The following is a 21,198-nucleotide window of genomic DNA, read 5'->3' on the forward strand; positions in this document are numbered from 1 at the left end:
TCAATTATCTGTCTAAAAATGCTGTGTGTATTTAAAATTAAAATCTTAGTTTTCTAGCTTATGGCATTAGCTAAAAGGCAAAAGGGCAGCCTTCCTGAGTTCTTCTATGGATTCAATAAGGCATTTGGACTTTTCAAGTTAGGCCCCTTACCTAAAATTAACTCTTCAGGGGTTAATTCATTCTACCTTTTTCATGCTTACTATCACCAGTTTCAATGTAATCCTTTTGACCTTGCACTCTGCCCTTTTCACAGCCTGTCATATAAATTCTAATTTAAAAACAAACTTTTAGTATAAAATAAGTGGGTGGACTTGGGCATTCCCTTATGTATCCTGTATCCTTTGTCTGAACAAGGATATGGAATGCCAACACTACACCCAAGACTAGGCTCCTAAAATTTACTTTAAAGATTTGGGTAATAACAAAGTTACTGTAGCCCAAGGTAAACTATTGTTAGAGATTATTAAAAACACCTTCAGGGGGTAAATCAGCCTTCACTAGCTAAGAGTGCACTGGGAATTAATGTAATTGTTTTGTGTGTCATTGTGTGAATTTTGTGTATGTCTATTGTATGATTAACTTATTAGAGACAAAAACCTGATATCTAATGGCAACAATCTTCATGGAGACTGAGATTGGCTCAAAACATTTTCCTAGAATTGACTCTTGCTTCAGCTATCAAGTGGCCCAAAATGAGTCCTAAAAGAACAGAATGGGACACATCTCAACCTACTCCTGAAAATTAAAAAAAAAAAAAAAAACTGTTCATTGTACTTGGAGCCACTTAATTTTTAAATGTTCTTGAGCTCTTAAATCTATGCATGCTTAAGTTGATGTTTATGGCATGCCTAATTTAAAACTTTTTTGTATATACGTGTGCTTAAACGTCTTTAGGATGATTCTTATTATAGAGTTAATGTAAAAAATGCTTCTGTTCTCTCCCCCACACCTTCTGCTGCTACTGTTAAGAAAAAACAATTTTTCAAAATTTTATGTCAATCAGGTCTAAGTAAAATACAGGCATTATTTCATGGACAGTAACCTTAATCTGTTTCATTTTGTTGTAAGTGTAATTTACATTCAATTCTTTTATAATTAGATCTTTTAACAAAAGTGTCTTTAATTATTATATAGACAAACAGTTTAAAATTGCCTTTCTTCATGGGTCTATATAGTAAAAATATAAGGCTAATTGGAAAAACAATTGTATTTAATTTTAAGTGCTTATAAAAGTTATTTTAAAATACAAGTTACAAAGTCAACAAGTAGAAAGGACATAGAAAGGTATGTGCATATGTTTGGGGGAAAAGTTAAAGGAAAAAAGAAAGTAGACTATAATCTAAGAGTTGCCTAAAAGATTTCCTAAGGTCTAATTTCTAGAACCTGATTCTCTATGTTCGTAAAATAATAAGGATATAGTCACATTATTCTGCTCTAAGTAACATCTATAAAAAACTGTTGCAGGGTAAGATTTTATCAAAGTAATTACTTGTGTCTTCTGTTGTTCTTGTCAACCTTTTAAACACTACTAAATCAGAGCTCATTTAAGTATTTGCTCATGTAAAGGTCTCTTAAATGACCACTTATAACTGTTCTGTGTCTAGACTTTATCTAAATATTGTAAAACATTTGCAAAGTTAAAAGTGTCAGTTTATGTAAAAGGACCAGCTAAAGCTCTCTTTTATCCAAAAGAATTACATCTAAATCTAAACCTTTGGCATATAAAATGGTTAATGAAACTTTTGGCACTTGTGCTGTTTGTACTCAGTAACATTCAGACAAACCTTGCTATTTGGGCAATCCTGCTACTTAAAACTGGACTATATTTGTTAGCCAAATAAATGTTACTGTATTTATGAAATAAGACTGTTTGGGATCACAGGCATTTCCCCCTAACTTGTAAGAGATCTAAAAGTAAATGATGCTAGACTTTTGCAAACTTGTGTCTATGTGTTCCTAATTGTAACAAGGAGCATTTAGTGCTGCTGTTTTAATGCTGTCAGTAATAATTATTTTCCTAAATATGGTATCTGCAATGGAAATAACTAAATGTTCTGAAAACTACCTAACTACTTTTCAGTTTTTAACCATGGCTATTCTAAGTATTGTCATTCACAGTCTGGGTCCTTCTTTGGAACATCTGCAATCAAACCCCAAAAATGACTCTACTAATTATCTATTTTTCAATTGAGTCAGCCTTTTAGATATTTGCTTTTGTTGGCTTTTTGCAAAACTTTTAACTGTTGTCTGTTGACATTCTGCAGCATTTTAAGTTGTCAGGATATCATCTATAGTCCAGACAGAACTAAAAATGCATGTCAGGTAAGCCCACTTCTTCTAAACCTCTTTTGTTGCTTATAATTTAGCCAAAAGGGTCTTAATTGGCACTGATCCCCACCTGACCTGCCTGATGCATCCCTTCCAACATTGAAAACATCTGGGAAAGCTATTCCTACACCAAGGGACTTATATTAACCAGAATCTTCAGAGGAGATTCTTCAGAGACAGTTTGGAGACAAGAGGGTAAATCCAGATTTTTGTCACAATCCAGATGGAGTCACCTGTGCCAAACCTCACAAAAAGTTACTAAAGCCAAGAGGTTTTAAAGAAGTGATTTTACACAGGGCTACTAGACATCCAAGCCCTTGCAGGCACCTCTGACAGAAGGTAAACTCTTATTTGTGGCCAAGGCCTTTTATTTAATTTAAGACAAATTATATTTGCTGGTTCCAAACTTATCTTTTAAGTAGTCCATGCTCATAGAGTTGTTTTCCGCCTAGGCAGGCAGTCTATTTAACTGTTAACTGGGAATATTCTGTATCTACTTAATAAAGGTGTTTCTAGTTTTAGACTTAAATAACAAGTACTTAAGACCTAGACTTAAACTGCTTTTGCTGAAGGATGAAACACCATCCAGATAACAACTCTGGAACCTCTCCCAAAACATAAACTGAGATGACCAACCAGTCCACACCTGTAATTGGGACTATTTACTATACATAACTTTGTCCCTTGCACCAGGTCTTTTGTCTACTTAAATCTATAGCCAATATCTTTACTAAGATCCCTTGGTTTTTCCTTCTCATGCTGATTGACATTAGCCCATGCATATTTAACTGTATTTCTCATTTTATCCCTCAAAGCCTACATTCCTTCATATAGGTTGCCACTCAAAACCATACCCAAAGAACGCTGTTTTTATGTCAATACTGCTTTTATGTCAATCAGTCCAGGATCATTCATGATGCCATTAAGAGACTTTGGGAACTTGTTGCCAATCTCTGACAAAAAACAACAGACAGCTAGGAACAGTGGTCTTCCTGGGCTAAGTGGATGCCATGGGTCTTCCCTCTTTTGGGACCTCTTAATTTTTTCCATTGTTTTCCTTCAAACACTTTCTTGCTTTGCTTCCCAGAGGCTTCAGGCTTTTCTCCAGGACACCACCCATAAGCAGATCAATACAGTTTTGTACTCCAACAGGTCTGCTACAGACATCTAAAGCAAGAAGACCCGGCTGCTATACCTTCAACTTACTAGACCTCAATGCCCCAATTCAGCAGGAAGCTGGTAAAGAAACATCAGCCCCCCATTCCCCTATAATATGTATATCAAAAGGCAGGAATGTTAGGGTGAACAAAAGGAAGCCATGTTGGAACTGGATCCCCTTCCCCTTGAAGGTGACTTATTGAAAACTCTCCACCCAGCCCTAAAAAAAAATAGACATCCACCTTAAGCCATGACCCACCCATAAATCATTATCTCAGGGAGGTCAGAGGGACACTGAGGATTATCCTGTCCAGTGACTTTCCTGGGACTTCTCCACCCACCTCCTTGATCTACCCCCAGTCTGTAAGTGGCTGTGGGCTCCAGCTCTCTTGCTGGGGCCCCTCTCTACAGGACCACTTCTCCACAATAAACCCTATGCTGGCATATGAGCCATCTCCTTGCCTATCCATTCTACACCATTCTTTCATTCCAATAGTCAGAATTATTAAAACACTGGTACCAATATTATCATTAAGATACTCACATTGGAGAATTATCACTATGTTTATGTGATGATAATGAAACATCAGTTTGGTACCAGCTTACTCTACTACTGTTCTGCCCATTGAAGTCTAAGCATAAAAGTCTGGTGAATTATACTTTTCCCAACAGCTGCCTCCAGTTAAAATGGTCTTCTGAACTAACCCTAAGAAGTGGACAGCATTTTGCTTAGCCAAATAAGGAATAATTCAGAAGTAATCACACAGCTTCATGTAGAAGGTAAAAAATGCTTTGTACACGCTATTTGAAATAAATGCATGCTGAACTATTTCATCCATGCAGTAGTGGTATAGTAGGTTAAATATGCTACAAATACTTTTGCTCCTTCTGAGAGGTGATACTTCATTCCCCCCCTTTAAAACTGGGTAAGTCTTAGTGATTTGATTTTAAATAAGAATGCTATGGAAGTAACTTTTTGATATTTGAGGATAGGTAAGAAGCTTGAAATAGTCTGTCCATGGCTTTTAATAACATTGTCTTTAAGATCCCTGAACTGTACATGTAAGTTATCTACCTTGAGACCATTATGATTGAGATCATGCTTTAGTCAACAATCCTTGCTGAGCCCAGTCTTACAGCAGGTGCTAGAGGTGCAAATGAAGTTGACTTGGATACTCTGTATCACATGCAATAGAAGATTCAACTGTCTGAACTCTGGGCATATTCCTAACCCACAACATAATGGGACATAATGTAATGATTGCTGCTTTCATCCATTAAATTTATGGATAGGGTTTTAAAAAGAAATCAATTAATAACTGGAACAATTAATAAGAAACCTCTGATATTAAACCACTATCAGAATAGACTTACCTTGTACCAGCCAATATAATAAACAGTCGTAGTGCGGATAGATGCAAAACCCATTTGTAAATAACCAGGCTGTTCATCAACATAGTTAGACTGGAGAGGTGGTGCAGTATATATGGGGAGCTAGAGGCAAGAACAGTAAATGTCAAAAATATAAAATAGCAGGGTTGCCTTTTTCAGGAGTGTGACAGAACTATAATCCTCATCAACCTTCTTCCTAAAATCAACTAAAATTACTGACAATTTTTTTCTTTAATTTTTATTAGAATACATTCATTGTACAGGGGGAATATATTTTAACAATTCTGAATGGCTTTTATGATACATTGGTTAGATTGCCCCCACCATTTCTCCCACCTCAACCCCCTCCCTGCCCCACTTAAAACAATTGCAAGAGATATCATTATCCTATTTCATATAAGCATATATATGAAAGACATATACTTCATTCCTCACCTTCATCTCCTTCATTCACACTCCCCACCTCCTATAAGTACCCCCCACACACATACTGTACCTATTTTATAATCCTGTATTTATTTATTAATTCCTAAGTTAATACTCAAGCAGTCTCTTGATGTATCCCTGCTGTGACCATACTTTATTTTGGTCAGTTCCAGCCCTTCCATTACTCTCCCTTACCCCTTCTTCCCCACCCCTACCATTACTCAATAGCTTTCAGTACATGTCGTTATATCCTCTACCTGCACAGATGTTATGTATTTTAATATCATTGACTCTGTCATTCACTTTTCCTTTCCCTCCTCCCCTTAGTTCCATAGAGTAGTTCCACTATAGCAAACACGTTCTACATATAAAATTTTAAATGCAGGGATGATGTGGTAAACTGGTTAGAAAGACTACAAAGAGGCCAGAAATTAAGTGATGATACATAACATAATGCAGTAGTGCTAAAATTAAGTATATTTAAACTGCCATACTTGTGAAACCAGAGATATATAAAATAACATTCATAGAAAAATTGTTATTGTAAAAATATGGAAACAATCTAAATGTCCATCAACAGTAGAATGGGTTGGGAGGTGAAGATTGGGAGAATTGCAGTTAGAGGCCAGCCCAGGCAACAAGTTAGTGAGACATCTTCTTAATCAGTAAGTCCAGCATGGTGGCATGCACCTGTGAACCCAGCTAGGTGCAAGGCTGTCAGTAGGAGGCTGTCCCAGACAAAAATGTAAAACCCTACCAGAAACATAACTAAAGCAAAAAAGGGCTGGGTCGTGACTCAAGTGGTAGTGTCTGCCTAGCAAGCGAGTTCAAAGCCCTAATACCTCAAAAACTAAAATAAACAAAGACAGTAGAATGAATAACTAAACTAGGTTACATCCATGCAATGGAGTATTATGAGTTGGAGAAAATATAAAAATTATAGTCACATGGAAAATTTTAGATAAATTTCAGGAATATGTTAAGCAAAAAAGGTACGATGCAGAAAATTACATGCAGGTATGTTTCCATCAACATATAATTCAAATATGTGTAAAACCAAAACACACAAGTTTCTTAGCAATACAGATAACTAAGTTAAAGTTGTAAAGTAAAAACAATGAATAATGAGAACTCAGAATAGTGGTCATCTCTGAATGGACCAGGTTGGGAACCCAGGAGACTCTGTTTTATTTTTCCTTTAAATTGGGTGGCAGGTACATGGTTATCATATTATTATTATTATTATTTATACCTTTCATATATCAAATAGACTTTTGATTCTACTGATGTCTAATAAAAACATAATATAAATATAAATATGAAAAAAATTAATCAGGTAAAGACTCTTTTACTTTAAGAGATCTTTTTTCTTTTATGTTCAGGTTCCATCACCATTCTATGAAGTTTGGTGAAAACATAATTGAGAAAAATCAAATTTCCAAAGCAACAGCAAAAGAACTATATGATTAATGACTTCAAATCTGATAACCTACCAAGAACAAACATGAGATAATACTTAATAATATACTATATTCTTGAGAAATACTAAGTATTCTCACCACAAAAATGATAGTTATGTGAAGTAATGCATATATTAACTAGCTAGATTTGTATATATACTTTAAAACATGATGTTTTCATGGTGAATATATAAATTTTATCTGTCAATTTAAGACAAAATAATTAAAATAAAATAAATACTATAAGACAGTATCAATTTGGTAAAACTTTTCCAGTTATATGTTGCAAAATCTTCTTTTAACTGTTAAATGAGTCTTTGGTACTTATACTAAGTTAAAACAAGCTAGTGTTTCTCATTTAGGACTAATGCTTGAATTAACATGCACCAACATGGTAACTATATGTAATTAGAAAGGTCAAAAGTACATACTTCATATTAAAGGTGAAATGTGTGTGCACATGTATGTTTATATATGTAGAGAGAAAGAAAGAAAACAAGTATACTGTAGTTAGGGAAGTTTCCCCTCTCTCCCAGAAAGAGAGCCTGTATGAAGATATATTGGTACTAGCCTGTTAATTTTTTACACTCTCCAATTTCAGACTTTTTTTATTGCAGTTCTGGGGATCAAACCCAAGACTTTAAATATGTTAGGCAAGCACTTTGCCACTGAGCTGCAGTCCCAGCCCTTGATTTTTTTTTTTACGATAGTCTCCTTATACAGCCCAGGTCAGCCCTGAACTCCAGATCCTCCTGCTTCTAACTTCTCAAGTGCTGAGATTACAGCAGTGTTACCATGCCTAGCTATTAAAGAGTCTTTTTTTCCCTATCTTCTGATTCTGAATTTATATCCCATTATACATTAGGTTTTTTTAAAAGTCCTTTATTTGTGGTCTATTGTAAGCAACAGTTTACACATGCAGTTTTTCAGGAAGGCCATATAAAGTTTCATCAGACTCTTAAAGGGGTCAGAATGATTATGAGCCAGTGCTTAAAACTTTCCTTCTGAAGCATGGACATTCAAGCACACTTGAAATATTTATGATAAAAGGATGTTCTACCATGAGAATTTTAAGAACCAGCAAGTACGATGTCACTATAGCCTCCAATGACAGAACAGTCTCACTATGGACTGGAGGCTTATACCACTTACTGTATAATTACAGTCTGAGTTAGAAATTATGATTAGATTAAATTGAACCAAAGTAACTAAAACTCACAAATCAATAATTTTTTCCCAGTTATTTCTTGTAATGACAAGAAAGTAAGTCAAACTGTGTCACTGAAGAATTCAAAAAGATTTCCAGGGATCTTTAAGGCTGGCTATATACATGCAGCCCAAGTAGCAGTCATTATACTGATCTGAATACTTCAAATTTAGTGGATAAAAATGGTTACCCCATGGGCCCTGCAGAGTTTACTTAAAGGGAGATTATTTTCAGTAGATGTCACTTAAAAAGGCAGGATCGTACTGGTAATTTTTTGTGAAACTCAGGCCCCATGCTTGCTAGGCAAGCACTCTACCACTTAAGCCATGCCCCGAGTCATATTGATATCTTTAATAATGATGTTTACAAGAAGAGTTGAAGTAAAAAAGAACTTTGTTGTTAACTACAAGCTTATCCAAAAGATTCTGATAACCTGAGCACCTCATTCATAATATGTTCTGGTTTAGTAGAGGTTTTATTGCAAACAAATTTAAATGTACACAGCTCACTTTATACCATTAAAGTACCTGGAAATGCTGCATTTAATCACATTTTCATACTTTGGAAATTCTAAATTCCTTAAGATTAGATCCTTACTTGTGAATAGTCCCTACTCAAATAGCTGACTGGCAACAAACTTTGTTTCGTAAGTAATCCAATTAAATTCTAACTAAAATGTATTGGAAAATAGAATAATTACCAAGGAAACCTGTGCATTACATAAAAACACATGAATTTATTTTAAAATTCAAAACCTATGTGAATTCAGCTATTGGGGGAAAAAAAGGTAAGTATTTTGCTACGTAGATTTTGGGCTACCCAAATACAGAAGTGTGAATGAAGACTTAAAAATATCATCCTAAAAAAAAAATCATCCTTCTAAGATTAACAAGAAGAACACCTAGAGTTAGCAAGTATGTAGAGAAGTGAATCTATCATAGTTTGCTAATGAAAGTTAATAAAACTTTACCCAGCATTTAGAATGGTGCCTCATACACCTACAGGAGAGATCAGAAAATAGGGTTTTTTGTTTATCAAATACCTCACAGCTGTCTGTAATTCTAGGTACTACAGGAGGCAGAGATCGGAAGGATTGTGGTTCAAAGCCAGCTAGGGCAAATGGTTTGTAAGACCCTATTTCGAGAAAACCAATCACAAAAAAGGGCTGGTGAAGTGGCTCAAGGTTTAGGCCCTGAGTTCAAACCCAAGTACCGCAAAAAAGCAAGTATGAATATCACAATTTTGCATGTTAGTGTGTCAGAATACCAATTTTTTGTGCCATCTGACCTACAATTCTGCTTCTAGAAATTCATGCTACCATGCAAAAAAAGATTTATGTGCAGGGTGTTTGAAGAATTAATTATAAGAGCAAAACACAAAATACTTGAAATTTCCAAAAATTTGTGAGAGTTGTGCATTTGAGTGTGCCTACTGTAGAGGGGATTATAGTACATATAGAAGACTAAACTAGAAAACATCTAAGGTCACTTCCCAAAACTGAAATCTTAATTATTTTCTTAGGCAGAGATTTCTTAATATTGGGTATATCTGTATATTTTTTCCAGAGAAAAGTCACACTGATTAGAACTAGATGCTTCATAACTATTTCTTTCCATTTATAAAATGTACTTGAGAATTCAAAGGCACTTTTTGATAAATAGAGATAACTAAAAAACCCAACACATACCTTTTGCATTATCTTTACATTATATAAAGTTTATAAACTTTTATAGGTAAATTACCTGCTCTGGTCTCATTATTTGATTTTTGGATCCCTCTTCTTTTGCCACATGTAAATTTAGAGAGGCATGTATCAGACCTGCAGGCATGGTTGTCAGCTTTCCCATCTAAAAAAGACACATCAAGGAGAATACTTTAATTAAAAAGCTCCCCAGCTTTCAGTTGATATTTATACAGGGTGAAAGACATGGGTCTAGTTTCAGTTTTCTGTATGCAGATATCCAGTTTTCCCAGAAACATTTTTTGAAGAGGCTGTCTTTTCTCCATCGTGTTTTGGGTGCCTTTGTCAAAAATCAGGTGTGAAAGCTGGGTGCTTGTATCTCACTTCTGTAATCCTAGCTACTCAGGAGGCAGAGATCAGAAGGATCGTGGTTCAAAGCCAGCCCAGGCCAAATAGTTTTTAAGACCCTATCTTGAAAAAAACCATCACAAAAAAGGGTTGGTGGAGTGGCTCAAGGTGTAGACCCTGAGTTCAAACCCCAGCACCGCAAAAAAAAAAAAAAAAGGGTCAGGTGGGTGTAGCAGCGTGGATTTATATCTGGGTCTTCTATTGTGTTCCACTGCTCTTCATATCTGTTTTTGTGCCTGTACCACCTGTTTTTAGCAGTCATAGGCAGAGTGTCATGCATGCAGTCCAAAGTCTAGGAAATTCCACCCATTTTCTGTCTTTTATATCACTAGGCTCTGACTATGAGGAAGACAACAAATAGGAGGACATTTTGTCAACAACACCAGCCTCATACACAACCATGCATCCCTCCACAGTCAAGGCAGTGCTGTCCACAAGCAAGACTTGGGGGAGGGGTACCAGCAACATCAAGGAGGAGGAATCTGGGGCACTGGTGGCTCACACCTGTAATCCTAGCTAATTAGAAGGCAGAGATCAGGAGGATTGCAATACAAAGCCAGCCCTGGCAAATAGTTTCTGAGACCCTATCTTGAAAACACCCAACACAAAAAAGGGCTGGAGGAGTGGCTCAAGGTTGAGGCCCTGAGTTTAAACTCCAGTACTGAAAAAACAAAGAGGAGGAAAAGAAGGAGGACACTTCCAGAGCCTAAGTAGGAGCTCACATCCCTCCCCCCACCCCAATGAGAATGAACCAGAAGAAAAGAACCTTCCCTACCTAGAGCAAAATGCCCAGTGGGAAAGGAAGAATAGGAATGACCAGTAACATGGGCAAGCTGCTGCAGATCTGGAACATAAATGAGGGTTCTAAGAGACAAGTGCATGTGCCTCAAACAGCAAGAATTCCCAAGTCCATCCTCTTCACCAGTCTTTGTCAGTGCTAGAATAGCAAGTCCAAGAGTGGAATCTGAACTCCAAAGTAACCTGCTTGAAATGGCCATGAGTCAGGCATAGCTGGAGACCCCCAGCTGGTACTTTTGGTCATCCATCCAGGCCTGAATGAGGATCACCAACCAAGGTACATGTGCAAAGTAAGCTATGTGGAACAAGTGACATAACCTATCTTTGGCTGAGGACTAACTCTGAACGGAACTTGGAAAGGTGTCCAGTCTTTGCCCATTACTTAAGATTACTTCATATAATGCAATAATAATAATAATATGTACAGTATATGAGAATCTAGAGATATTATGATCTAATGCTCAAAAGTACAGATTTACTGATGTAGGAGCCTGTATTTTCTCTACATTTTCCATTCAACAGGGTAAGATCTTCCAATTCTTTCTTACTAGCTTCATAAACACCTTGATTTTTATTGATGAGGCAGTATGGCACAATGGAAAAAAAATACAAGCTTAGGAATTGCACAGACCTGGTTTTGATGTTTTTTGTTTGCTTTTATTTTTCTTAGTAGTACTAGGGTTTGAACTCAGAGCTTCATGCTTGATAGGCAGGTGCTCTTACCACTTGAGTTATGTCCCCAGCATTTTTTGCTTTAGTCATTTTTCAAATAGGGTCTCATGTTCATGCCCTGACCAACCTGTGGTGCTATCTTCCTATTTATGCTTCCCATGTAGCTGGGATAGAAGGTATGTGCCACCACACCCAGCTTTTATTGGTTGTGATGGGATCTCACAAACTTTTTTGCTGGGTCTGGCCTTGAACCACCATCTTCCTGATCTCTACCCCCTGATTAGCTAGAATTGTAGGCATGAGCCATGGGGTCTAGCCACAGATCTAGTTTTGAATTATAATTGTGCAACTTACTATCTAAAACTGGCCTTATTGCTTAAGCTGTTAGAGAGTTATGCTGCTCAATATGGTCATCACTGACCACATGTAGTTATTTAAACTGAAATTAAACTTAAAGTGAATAAAATAAAAACTTCAGTTACATTAGCTCCATTCCACTTGCTCAACAGCCATATTGCACCATACAGATAGATATAAAGCTATTACACGATCACAGAAATTCCTAATGGATCACACTATTTTAATTAGGTCTTAGGCTATATATTTGAAAAAAAGTACATGCCTTCCATTTATGATTACCAGGAGGATAAATAAGGAGTTATATAAAAATGGTCTATGCTTGGTAAATTAATGAACTTTTGTTTACCATTCCTTCTGATTGCTGAATAAAGAAGTTACATGGCTGGGCTTCTCACATGAATCTTAATGTTAATCAAGCTCTAGTGAAAACCGCAATGACAATTTCAAAAACAAAAAAAAAAGAAAGAAAAAAGCCACCATTCTTACTGCCTCTAAACAAAAAAAGGCCAGAATTTTTAAAAGAAATCGTTACCCCATTTTTTCATTACAAATTGAATACATGTATGACAATATCATGCTATACACCACAAAAAAGTACAACTAAAAATTCCAATGAAAAGGGGCAATCATAGGCAGATTGCCAGGCCTTTGTAAGTCCAAGATACACAAGAAGTAGGCATTACTACCTAAAGAGGAGAAGCTAGTGCATATGACACTGAAATATTTACAATGGAGATTGGTGAACTATAGCCCTGAGCTAACTCTGGACTGGACCCAGAGCTAAAAATGATTTTTAAAAATACTGAAAGTTTTGTAAAAATAAACAAAAGCAAAGAAGAATATACAACTAGAGACCTCACATATCCTGCAAAACCTATCTGGCCTTTTACATAAGTTTGCCAACCCCTGATTTAGATAATCAAGTAAGATTTTAAAAAATATCAGAGTTTGGAGACATTACAAAATCTTACATTCTCATAGACTTCATTAATCAAACATTAAAATTAGAAAAGGTGACCTTGCTTTCACAATAAGGAAAGCCCTTAGCTTAAAACAATTTGTAACTGCAAAATAATGACTAGTATAAATCATAAATGGCTTATTTAAAATCAATGAGAGATGAAAACTGGCTCACTCCAAAAGATAATAGGCCCTAGAAGAGAATTCTATCATATAGATTTACACATAGCAAGATTAAAGATAAACATCATATAACTCTCCCATTCCCATAAGACTCATATCTTTCTAAGTATTTCTCTAATTAAAATATGGCTGATTATTATCATTTGTGATAGTTAAATTCTACAAAGTAGCTGTGAACCACTGTTCCTTGGGAAAATGCAGGGTTAGCATCCTGTGATTCATTGGTTTCAGTTTCATCAACCGATAGATATATAAACTGTTTCATGTTCATTTCTGTTTCCAGACACCTTATTTATATTTTTATGGTTTATTAACATTGAACTTATGGCCAATGGTGCTGTAATTCATGCTTGAACAAAGCTATCAATATTCATATTTTGCTCTGTAAGGCATATAACTAGTTGCCTAGCACTTAAAAAAACACTAGGTAGCACTTCAGCACTATAGTTTGGAGGTATTTTAAATCACAAAATCACCAGAAAAAAAACCATTATCAAGTACCCTACTGGGGTTACAGAGATGATTAAGATATGATTCATGCTCTCAGAGTCACATCTAGTACAAGAGGCAGTAAAAACAGGTATATAACACAATAGCAGCCCAGGATGATGAGTGTTTATGGTATAGATAGGTATGCAAAGAGGGTAGATTTTAGAGTTAGACTTGAATCCAAATTCCAGCTCTATTACTTATTCATAATTTGGCTTTAAGCAAGCTTTGTGTCAATTTCTGCACATATAATATCACCTATTTCATAAGAACACATCAAGGGCTCAATATAAGTTAGCCATTACCATCATCATTATCAATGTCATCCTCAGTCTCCTAGCCTACGGCCACTACTCCAGTCTCATTTAACTCCAACCAACAATAATTACTGTCAAGCCAAGAAAATTCTCTTGTCAATCAGGGCACTATCCTGGCTCAAGAAAGTAAATTTTCTTCCTCTTTCCTAACACACTACTTAAAACAATTCTGTACTTTTCAGATACTCTATAATCTATCTCCAATCTATATAGGTAGTCTTATTTCTCACTCTCCCCATCTCTTCCCTAAGTGTCTTTTTGCACTTGCAGCTAGTCACTGGTATTAACATTTACTCCCCAAATAGACTGTTAACTCCTTGGGGAATGAGGTATAATATATACTTAGTGCCCTGGGATTGTGAGAATTATGCCAAATATAGTAATTCATACATCAAATACTTGGGCCTAGGAAGTTTATAATAAGTTAATTGATATTAATCTCACTTTTGGAGAACTTTCTGTTAGATTTTATAAACTTGTCTCCTTTACAATCCTGCTTACTATAAGGATAGTGTATCTCAGCTATCTAGAATTTTTAGGTGCTAAAGGAGTTCTCAAACCAGGGGAGGGGGAAAAAGAAAAAAGATAATACAATTCAAAATATCCTGTGACCAAAAACCTGTCCCTGAACATCTAGCAACTAATAAAAATAGAGAATGAAATTGAGTAAGGAGGAGAAAGCGCAATCACTTTTATGAACTGTATTAATTGAGGGACACATATTGTGTTTTGTTATTCTGTAATGATAGGTTATAATGCAGGCCAGCCTGATGACTGGAAGAGTGAAATGTAGTTTTTTAAACTTCAGTTTACTATAATAGTGCTACTCTTCTAACCTACCCATAGCATTTGTTACCACTATTAGACTGATGTTTTTGACTGTAGAGGTGGATTTAATAAACAGTTATAGGAAAAAGGCAAATGACACCAGAAATCTTTTCAAGACAGCATTTTTTAAAGCTATTTATGGGTTCAATATCCAATTAGGTCCACTATCTACATTAATATATTCATTTAAGTAACAGCTACAGCATATTACAATTGGCATAGCTAAGAATTGAAGACAATGAGTGATGAAGAATGGGTTCAAATCCCTAGTTTAAGGTGGATGAGAATTACATGGTACACGTGAGATGTAACTTCCATCAAATTAAAGTTCCAGCACTTAAAAGACCAATCTTAAATTAGCCAAAACAAATACTACTCAGCTTAATCTGCCTGTATTCTTAAATTACAGAGCATTGATGATAAAGTATTTTGAATACCAAGTACTTTAATTAAGTTTTATAAAAGAACTAAATTATTTTAGAATTTTTGAACATTTTTATCATTTAAAATTGTGATGTAATTATTACTGAGTAATACTTGAAAGTATAAAAAATTTATCTAAGATAAATAAAAAGCCAAGAAGTAGGAAATAAAAATAAAAATATACACAGTGAGCAAAGTTGCACAAATAAATATATTAAAAATCATCCAGAAATGGTACAGCAGATTGGCATAATTCAACTTCAATCAGTTTAGAGTACTTGAGATCAGACAAATACTGAGTATTATCAAAGTCAGGAATTGGGAATTTAAAAACCACCTAATGGCCCCTACATATATACACATGTGCATTATACATAGGAGAAAATTAGGCTCTATCTACCTTGTAGAGATGTGGGAGAGGAATATTGAGAGTATTCTATTTACTTACAACAGTAACACTCCAATAAGAGGTGATTTCAAGCTAATGTTAGTTTAAAATTTAAATGCTATAAAATTTGAAAATAGGACTAAATAAATTATACAGAAATGCTGATTTTTTTAATGTGAGGATTGAACTTGATGCCTTGTGATCCTCCTACTTTAGCCTCCAGAGTAGCTGGAATTACAGACATGTAATGCCATGCCTGGCTTGTTTTTGAGATAGGGTCCTACTAACTTTTGCCCAGGCTGGCTCAGACTGTGATACTCCTGCTCCTGCCTCCCTAGTAGCTAAGATCATAGGCATGTGCCACCAGGTCCAATGCTCTTAATCTTTCCAAATTACTGTTTTGTCTTGCCACCTCATCAAACAAACATTTACCCAACCTCAATCCATATGCTCTCTGATTCTAGCCAAAATCAGTCTTCTATGGCCCCAAGTATGTCAAGCATACTCCTCCTTCAGTGCCTCTCATTTCATTTTCCCTATTAGAATGACTTCTCCAATCCTGTACCTAACAGTACCCAGCACATAGCAGCTACTCAAAAAATCACTGTTGAATGAATATACTTATCTGTGTTCTGCCCTTCTCTAAATGCCTAACTCATGTTCTACTAGCTCACTCACAGCCTTCACTCTCAATTATATAACTCTTATTTGTGTGAAGCAGTAATCTGGTATTCACCAAATACATTATATTATTATTTTTTATAAAAATAAATGCAACCTATATTCTACTAAAATGTAGACTTCTTGTGAGTAGTCTTATGCCTCTTTGTTTCCAAAGGACTTTGTAGGATTAAAGACACCAAAACTAAGTAATGAAATGATCCACAGTTGTAAATAAGGCAGTATAAATCCAGAATCTAGTAAGTTCTTTTATATAACATGTATCAAGCATTTGTGCAAGCAAAGAATTAAAGATCCTAAAACTAATCTAAAATTGTGAGGCTGGTTCTTTGCTGTTAACTTCTTAAAAATCCAATGAAAATTATGAACTATCTTCTCCTCAAATGTATTTACTCTGAAATTTCTGCATATGCTTACAGACTCCAAGATTCTATTGAAGCATTTGAGGACCCAATCAATCCAGCCCCACCACAAATGAGATTTATCACAAGTATATTTTGTCTTGACGCATAGATACAAAATTATCATAGGAATGTCCTAAGAATGAAATATTATAATAGACAAAAGTTTATAAATGGAAGTTAGTAGTCTCATAATATATTTGTTGCCCAAATCTCTACCTTCTGAAGATTATTTCTAAGTGGCCAAAAAGCAAGTCTTTTTCTTTCTTACTAGAAATAGCATTCTACTTTGCATGTGAAATGACATAATTTCTTGGTAAAATTAATGCAACTATTATATTACATCAAGTAAATGCTTTAAACCATTATTACTTTCTATTTAAATTGATATACTTTCAGCTAGAATAGCCAGTAATCTTTTTTTTTGCAAAGGAAAAAATATTCCTTCACACTACAGTTGCTTAAATTTTTTTTAAAAAGTCCTCATTTTGTGGAGCCCAAAAGATCCAGCAGTGGAAGAAGCTAGAAAGGTATAAAAAATTTCCTTTTCAGTATGGTACTGGTGTCAGAGGAGCTGTTCCAAAGGAAGATACCATCACCACAGAGCTATTTGTAAACACTGGATCACACTATATTTGGGTGGGGAAGAAGGAAAATTATAGTTTGGCATCATTACTAAGGGAAAAGTAGCCAACTCTAATTGCTCCTACTTTTTGTTCTTTCTTCTCACTTCTTTTTTCCACCCTTTAATTTTTCCCATAACCATTTGTTCCAAATTGTTTTTACAATTCTTCCTTTACCTCTATTTACTTCCTTTTCTTTCTTTACCCCAATAGCAGCCTTATTAGCAGGGGAGAACATCAGAGAAAGAACATCAGCACTGTTCTGAGTGATTTCCTTTGTCTACAGAGCTAATGTACACACACTCTTGAGGAAAACAAACACAAGGGCATAGTTACACAACTGATGATGTTTAGAAATTTGCCTCAAAGATCAAGAACCATTGGGGAGTAAACTAAACTAATGATCAGTGAATTCAACAGAATTGTTGAATCTGTAAAAAGACAGATTGTTTTTAAATTTAAGGGTTATATATCAGACATATCTCCTGCTTGGGATGAGAATTTCTGTCTCAGAATGCAAAGGAATCTTAAACATTTTCTGGTCCAGCCATTCCTATTGATGTTAAATTTGTCTGACTTTCTAAAGCATGTTGAGAAGTGACCCCCAGTTATTTATGATCTTCAGTACCAGGAAACTCCATCAATAATAGGTCATTCCTCCATTTTTTTTTACAGCTCTACGAGGAAGTTCTTCAGTAGACTGACTTGGAACATGTCCATATAATTTTCCCTGATCCTAGTTACTCTCTTTGAGTCATATAGAATAGGTGTAGCCTCTGTTCTCCATGAAAGTATATATTAATTTCCCTTTTCTGAATTTCAAATGGCACCCCTCTGTCTCCTAGACTATTTTCAAGGACAATAAAGTTTCTGATAATAACAAGTGGCACTAAACCCAACTCTGCTTTAACATAGGTAGTACTGTATTTTTTCTGACTTAAATTGAAAAGGGAAAAGGTATTAATGCTTTATTTTGAAGATACGGCCTAAGAGCTATTTCTTGACAGCAACATAGAAGTCTTACTTACACAAGGGTGCCTTGTTTTAGAGTAATCACCAGTGAGTCGCTAACAGAGGACCTGTATATATCAGGGTGCTTATTTTCTTCAGCAAATAATGAGTAGATGAATAATCTCTAAGTGAATAAAGTATCATTAAATCTACAGAGAACAGCTTGAATCTTTTAGCCACAGTATTATTCATTATACTGTTACATGTAAAGCATGCCTGTATTTTCTTGCAAAACTGTTAGAAAAGATAGTGGTACTGAAAGAACAAATAAACTAAATAATCAAACTACAAAAATATACCTGTAAAATTTGTTCCTTGCATGTCAATATTTCAAACAGCCTACTTCAAAGGAATGAAATGCTGAGATAAAAAAAATAAAGAACCTGTGGGAAAGCCATGAAAGTAAAATAGTCACTAAACTATAAAGCCTTAGGATCTCAATGCTCAAAAGTTTGGGGTTCTATTATGCCTTAATTTATACTTTATCAGTTAGGCTGTCCTAGGAGATCAATGAAAATGGTATTCTCATTCCCACTCTACTAGACTTTCACCTTCTGCAATTTGAATTATTTTTAAAGAAACTTTTCTTAAGCCATGAAAACTATTTTACACTTCACAGGACAGTTTGAGGGTAAACAATCTCTGGAGTAACCTCTGTGTTCATTATGAAAACCAAATAAATATAGTACATTCTACAATTTTAAAGATTATTTCTGTTATGAAAAAATCATAAATAATTATCCAGGGACTGAAAGACATCATAATAATTTGAAAAAGAAGCAAGTCTGTAAATAAATACTCCCTTTAATAAAACTTGATAATAATATACAACAAATTATTGATCTAATTGCTTGAGACTACTGATGTTCAGAGTCATTTAAAAAAACATAGTATTAGCCTACCATGAGTATGAAGAATGCAAGACTTAAATTGAGATCTGAAGATCACAAGTAATATTGCAGTACCTGAGGCAGTGCAATAGGAATACAAATATTTTTCTGCAGCAGAATAACTATAGCAGCTAACAATTAGTGTACAGTTTAAAGAGTGCAAGCATAGTATAATGCATATTGTATACTGTGTACATAGATTTTTCTGGTTTAAAACACTGGGCGAAAAGTATTATTTCATTCCTAATTATTCTGATAAAACTGAAGTATACATACATTAAGTGATCCTGCCCAAAGTTGTATAGCTATTATGTGGAAGAGTAGGGAAACTCTTGCATGGGTCCAAAGAGACAAGTATATCATTATTCATAACAGCATTATTTGTAGTATAAAAAGAATGGAGTAAGTAACCATAATATCCATAAAGCGAATGGAAAAATAAATGTATATTTCTAAAAGGAATACTATGCAGTGATGAAAATGAATGAACAAGAGCTACACATATTAAACATGAATACCAGAAGAATGCTACTTGAAAACAAGCTGCAGAATATATGCAGCATAAATACAGCTTGTAAGAAAATTGGAGGGTGAATACATTTGCTATATTTTCTACACACATATGAATATGGAACACTGAAAACTGTCTAAGTCATTTTAAGAAGGCAGAGCGGGAAGAGGAAGAATACTGAAGATGAACCAAACTAGGGTACATAAATATTTATATGGAAATGTCACAACAAAACCCCCTCCACAACTATTATATACTAATAAAAACATTTAAAAAATTAAAAGCACACAAAAATAGTATATAAATTTTAGGCATATATGCATATACAGTAAAAGTCTAAAAACATGCATATCAAAGTTAAATACCAAAGTCTAGGAAGAGGCTATGTTGGGGTTCAGGTGGAATACAATAATGGCTGAAGGAGTACATAGGATGTTTCAACTACATTAGTAGTGTTCATTATATTATTGCTAACATCCTTTTGTGTATCTGCACCATTTTACACTAAGTTTTAAAAATAATGAACTATTTTGGACTTGTTTCAAGGGCTTTACACTGTCTTCAAAATAATAGTCCAACTGATTATGGTCGTACATACCTGCAACCTCATTGCTTGGGAGTCTGAGGTAGGAGGATGGTGAGTTCCAGGTTAGCCTAGGCTAAATAGTAAGGCCCTATCTCAAAACAAAACATAATGTAAAATAATATTCCAACTTATTTTGGTATTCAAGCACTCCACTGATTTGCTTTTTCTAATCTAATCTTATCTTATATAAGTAAGCCTAAATTTACCTTTCTGATTTAGCCAGCCTAACTGCCTTAAACCTGAAATATATCATAACAAACAATATTCAACCCAGAGACACTGTTGACAATCTAACTCCTTCAGTCCTTATAATCTAAATATCAACATTGAACTCTATGAGGCCTAACAGATTATAATACATGGGTCTCTCCTTACTTGAATTGCTAAAGAATTTTTGTATATATTATAACATTTAAATGTATATGATCTTCTCACCCATTTCATAAGAATATGTCCTCTTTACCAACAAAGCTGTAAGTTTCTTTAGAGTAGAAACTATGTTGTAGAATTTGTGTGCCCCTTAACCTGTACTTAGTATGTAAACAGTATTCTTATTTATTTATTGTACTACTAGGGCTTGAACTCAGGGCCTTCACCTTGAGCCATTCCGCCAACTCTTTTTGTGATGAGTATTTTTCGAGATAGGGTCTCACGAACCATTTGCCTGGTCTGGCTTCAAACGGTGATCCCCCGATCTCTGCTTCTTGAGCAGCTAGGATTACAGGCATGAGCCACCAGTGCCTGGCTTATGTAAACAATATTTTTTAAGCTGTTAAACAGAACTTGAAGAATTTTATAACCCTGGAATCATTAAATATTGAGTCTTAATGCAATAAAGAATTTATACATAAATATTAAGAACAGAGATAGCCAATCCAGGACAAATCAGATACCCTATCATATAATGGTATTAAAGACAATTCTAAAGAAACTAAGTATATGCTGTTTGGAGACATATATTATAGTGCAACCATGATGATATAAAAAAACAGAATAGATCATAGTCAAGCATTTCC

At 34.9% G+C, this 21,198-nt stretch overlaps 1 protein-coding gene across 2 annotated transcripts in view; it reads right to left on the reverse strand.

Annotated features, from left to right (window-relative positions):
- The window catches only part of LOC109685548 (MICOS complex subunit MIC27), a 69,146-nt gene that overhangs the window by 38,986 nt on the left and 8,962 nt on the right, over positions 1-21,198 (reverse strand). The window contains exons 2-3 of one of the 2 annotated variants that reach the window (XM_074064088.1): positions 9,715-9,819; positions 4,862-4,981 (exon numbers count right to left, since the gene is read on the reverse strand). In XM_074064088.1, the coding sequence (XP_073920189.1) occupies positions 4,862-4,981; positions 9,715-9,819 (225 nt within the window). The remainder of the gene's footprint in view (positions 1-4,861; positions 4,982-9,714; positions 9,820-21,198) is intronic. The other variant, XM_074064089.1, reaches the window with a different exon arrangement.

Source organism: Castor canadensis, chromosome X (genome assembly GCF_047511655.1).
Source record: "Castor canadensis chromosome X, mCasCan1.hap1v2, whole genome shotgun sequence".
NCBI classification, from domain to species: Eukaryota; Metazoa; Chordata; class Mammalia; order Rodentia; family Castoridae; genus Castor; species Castor canadensis.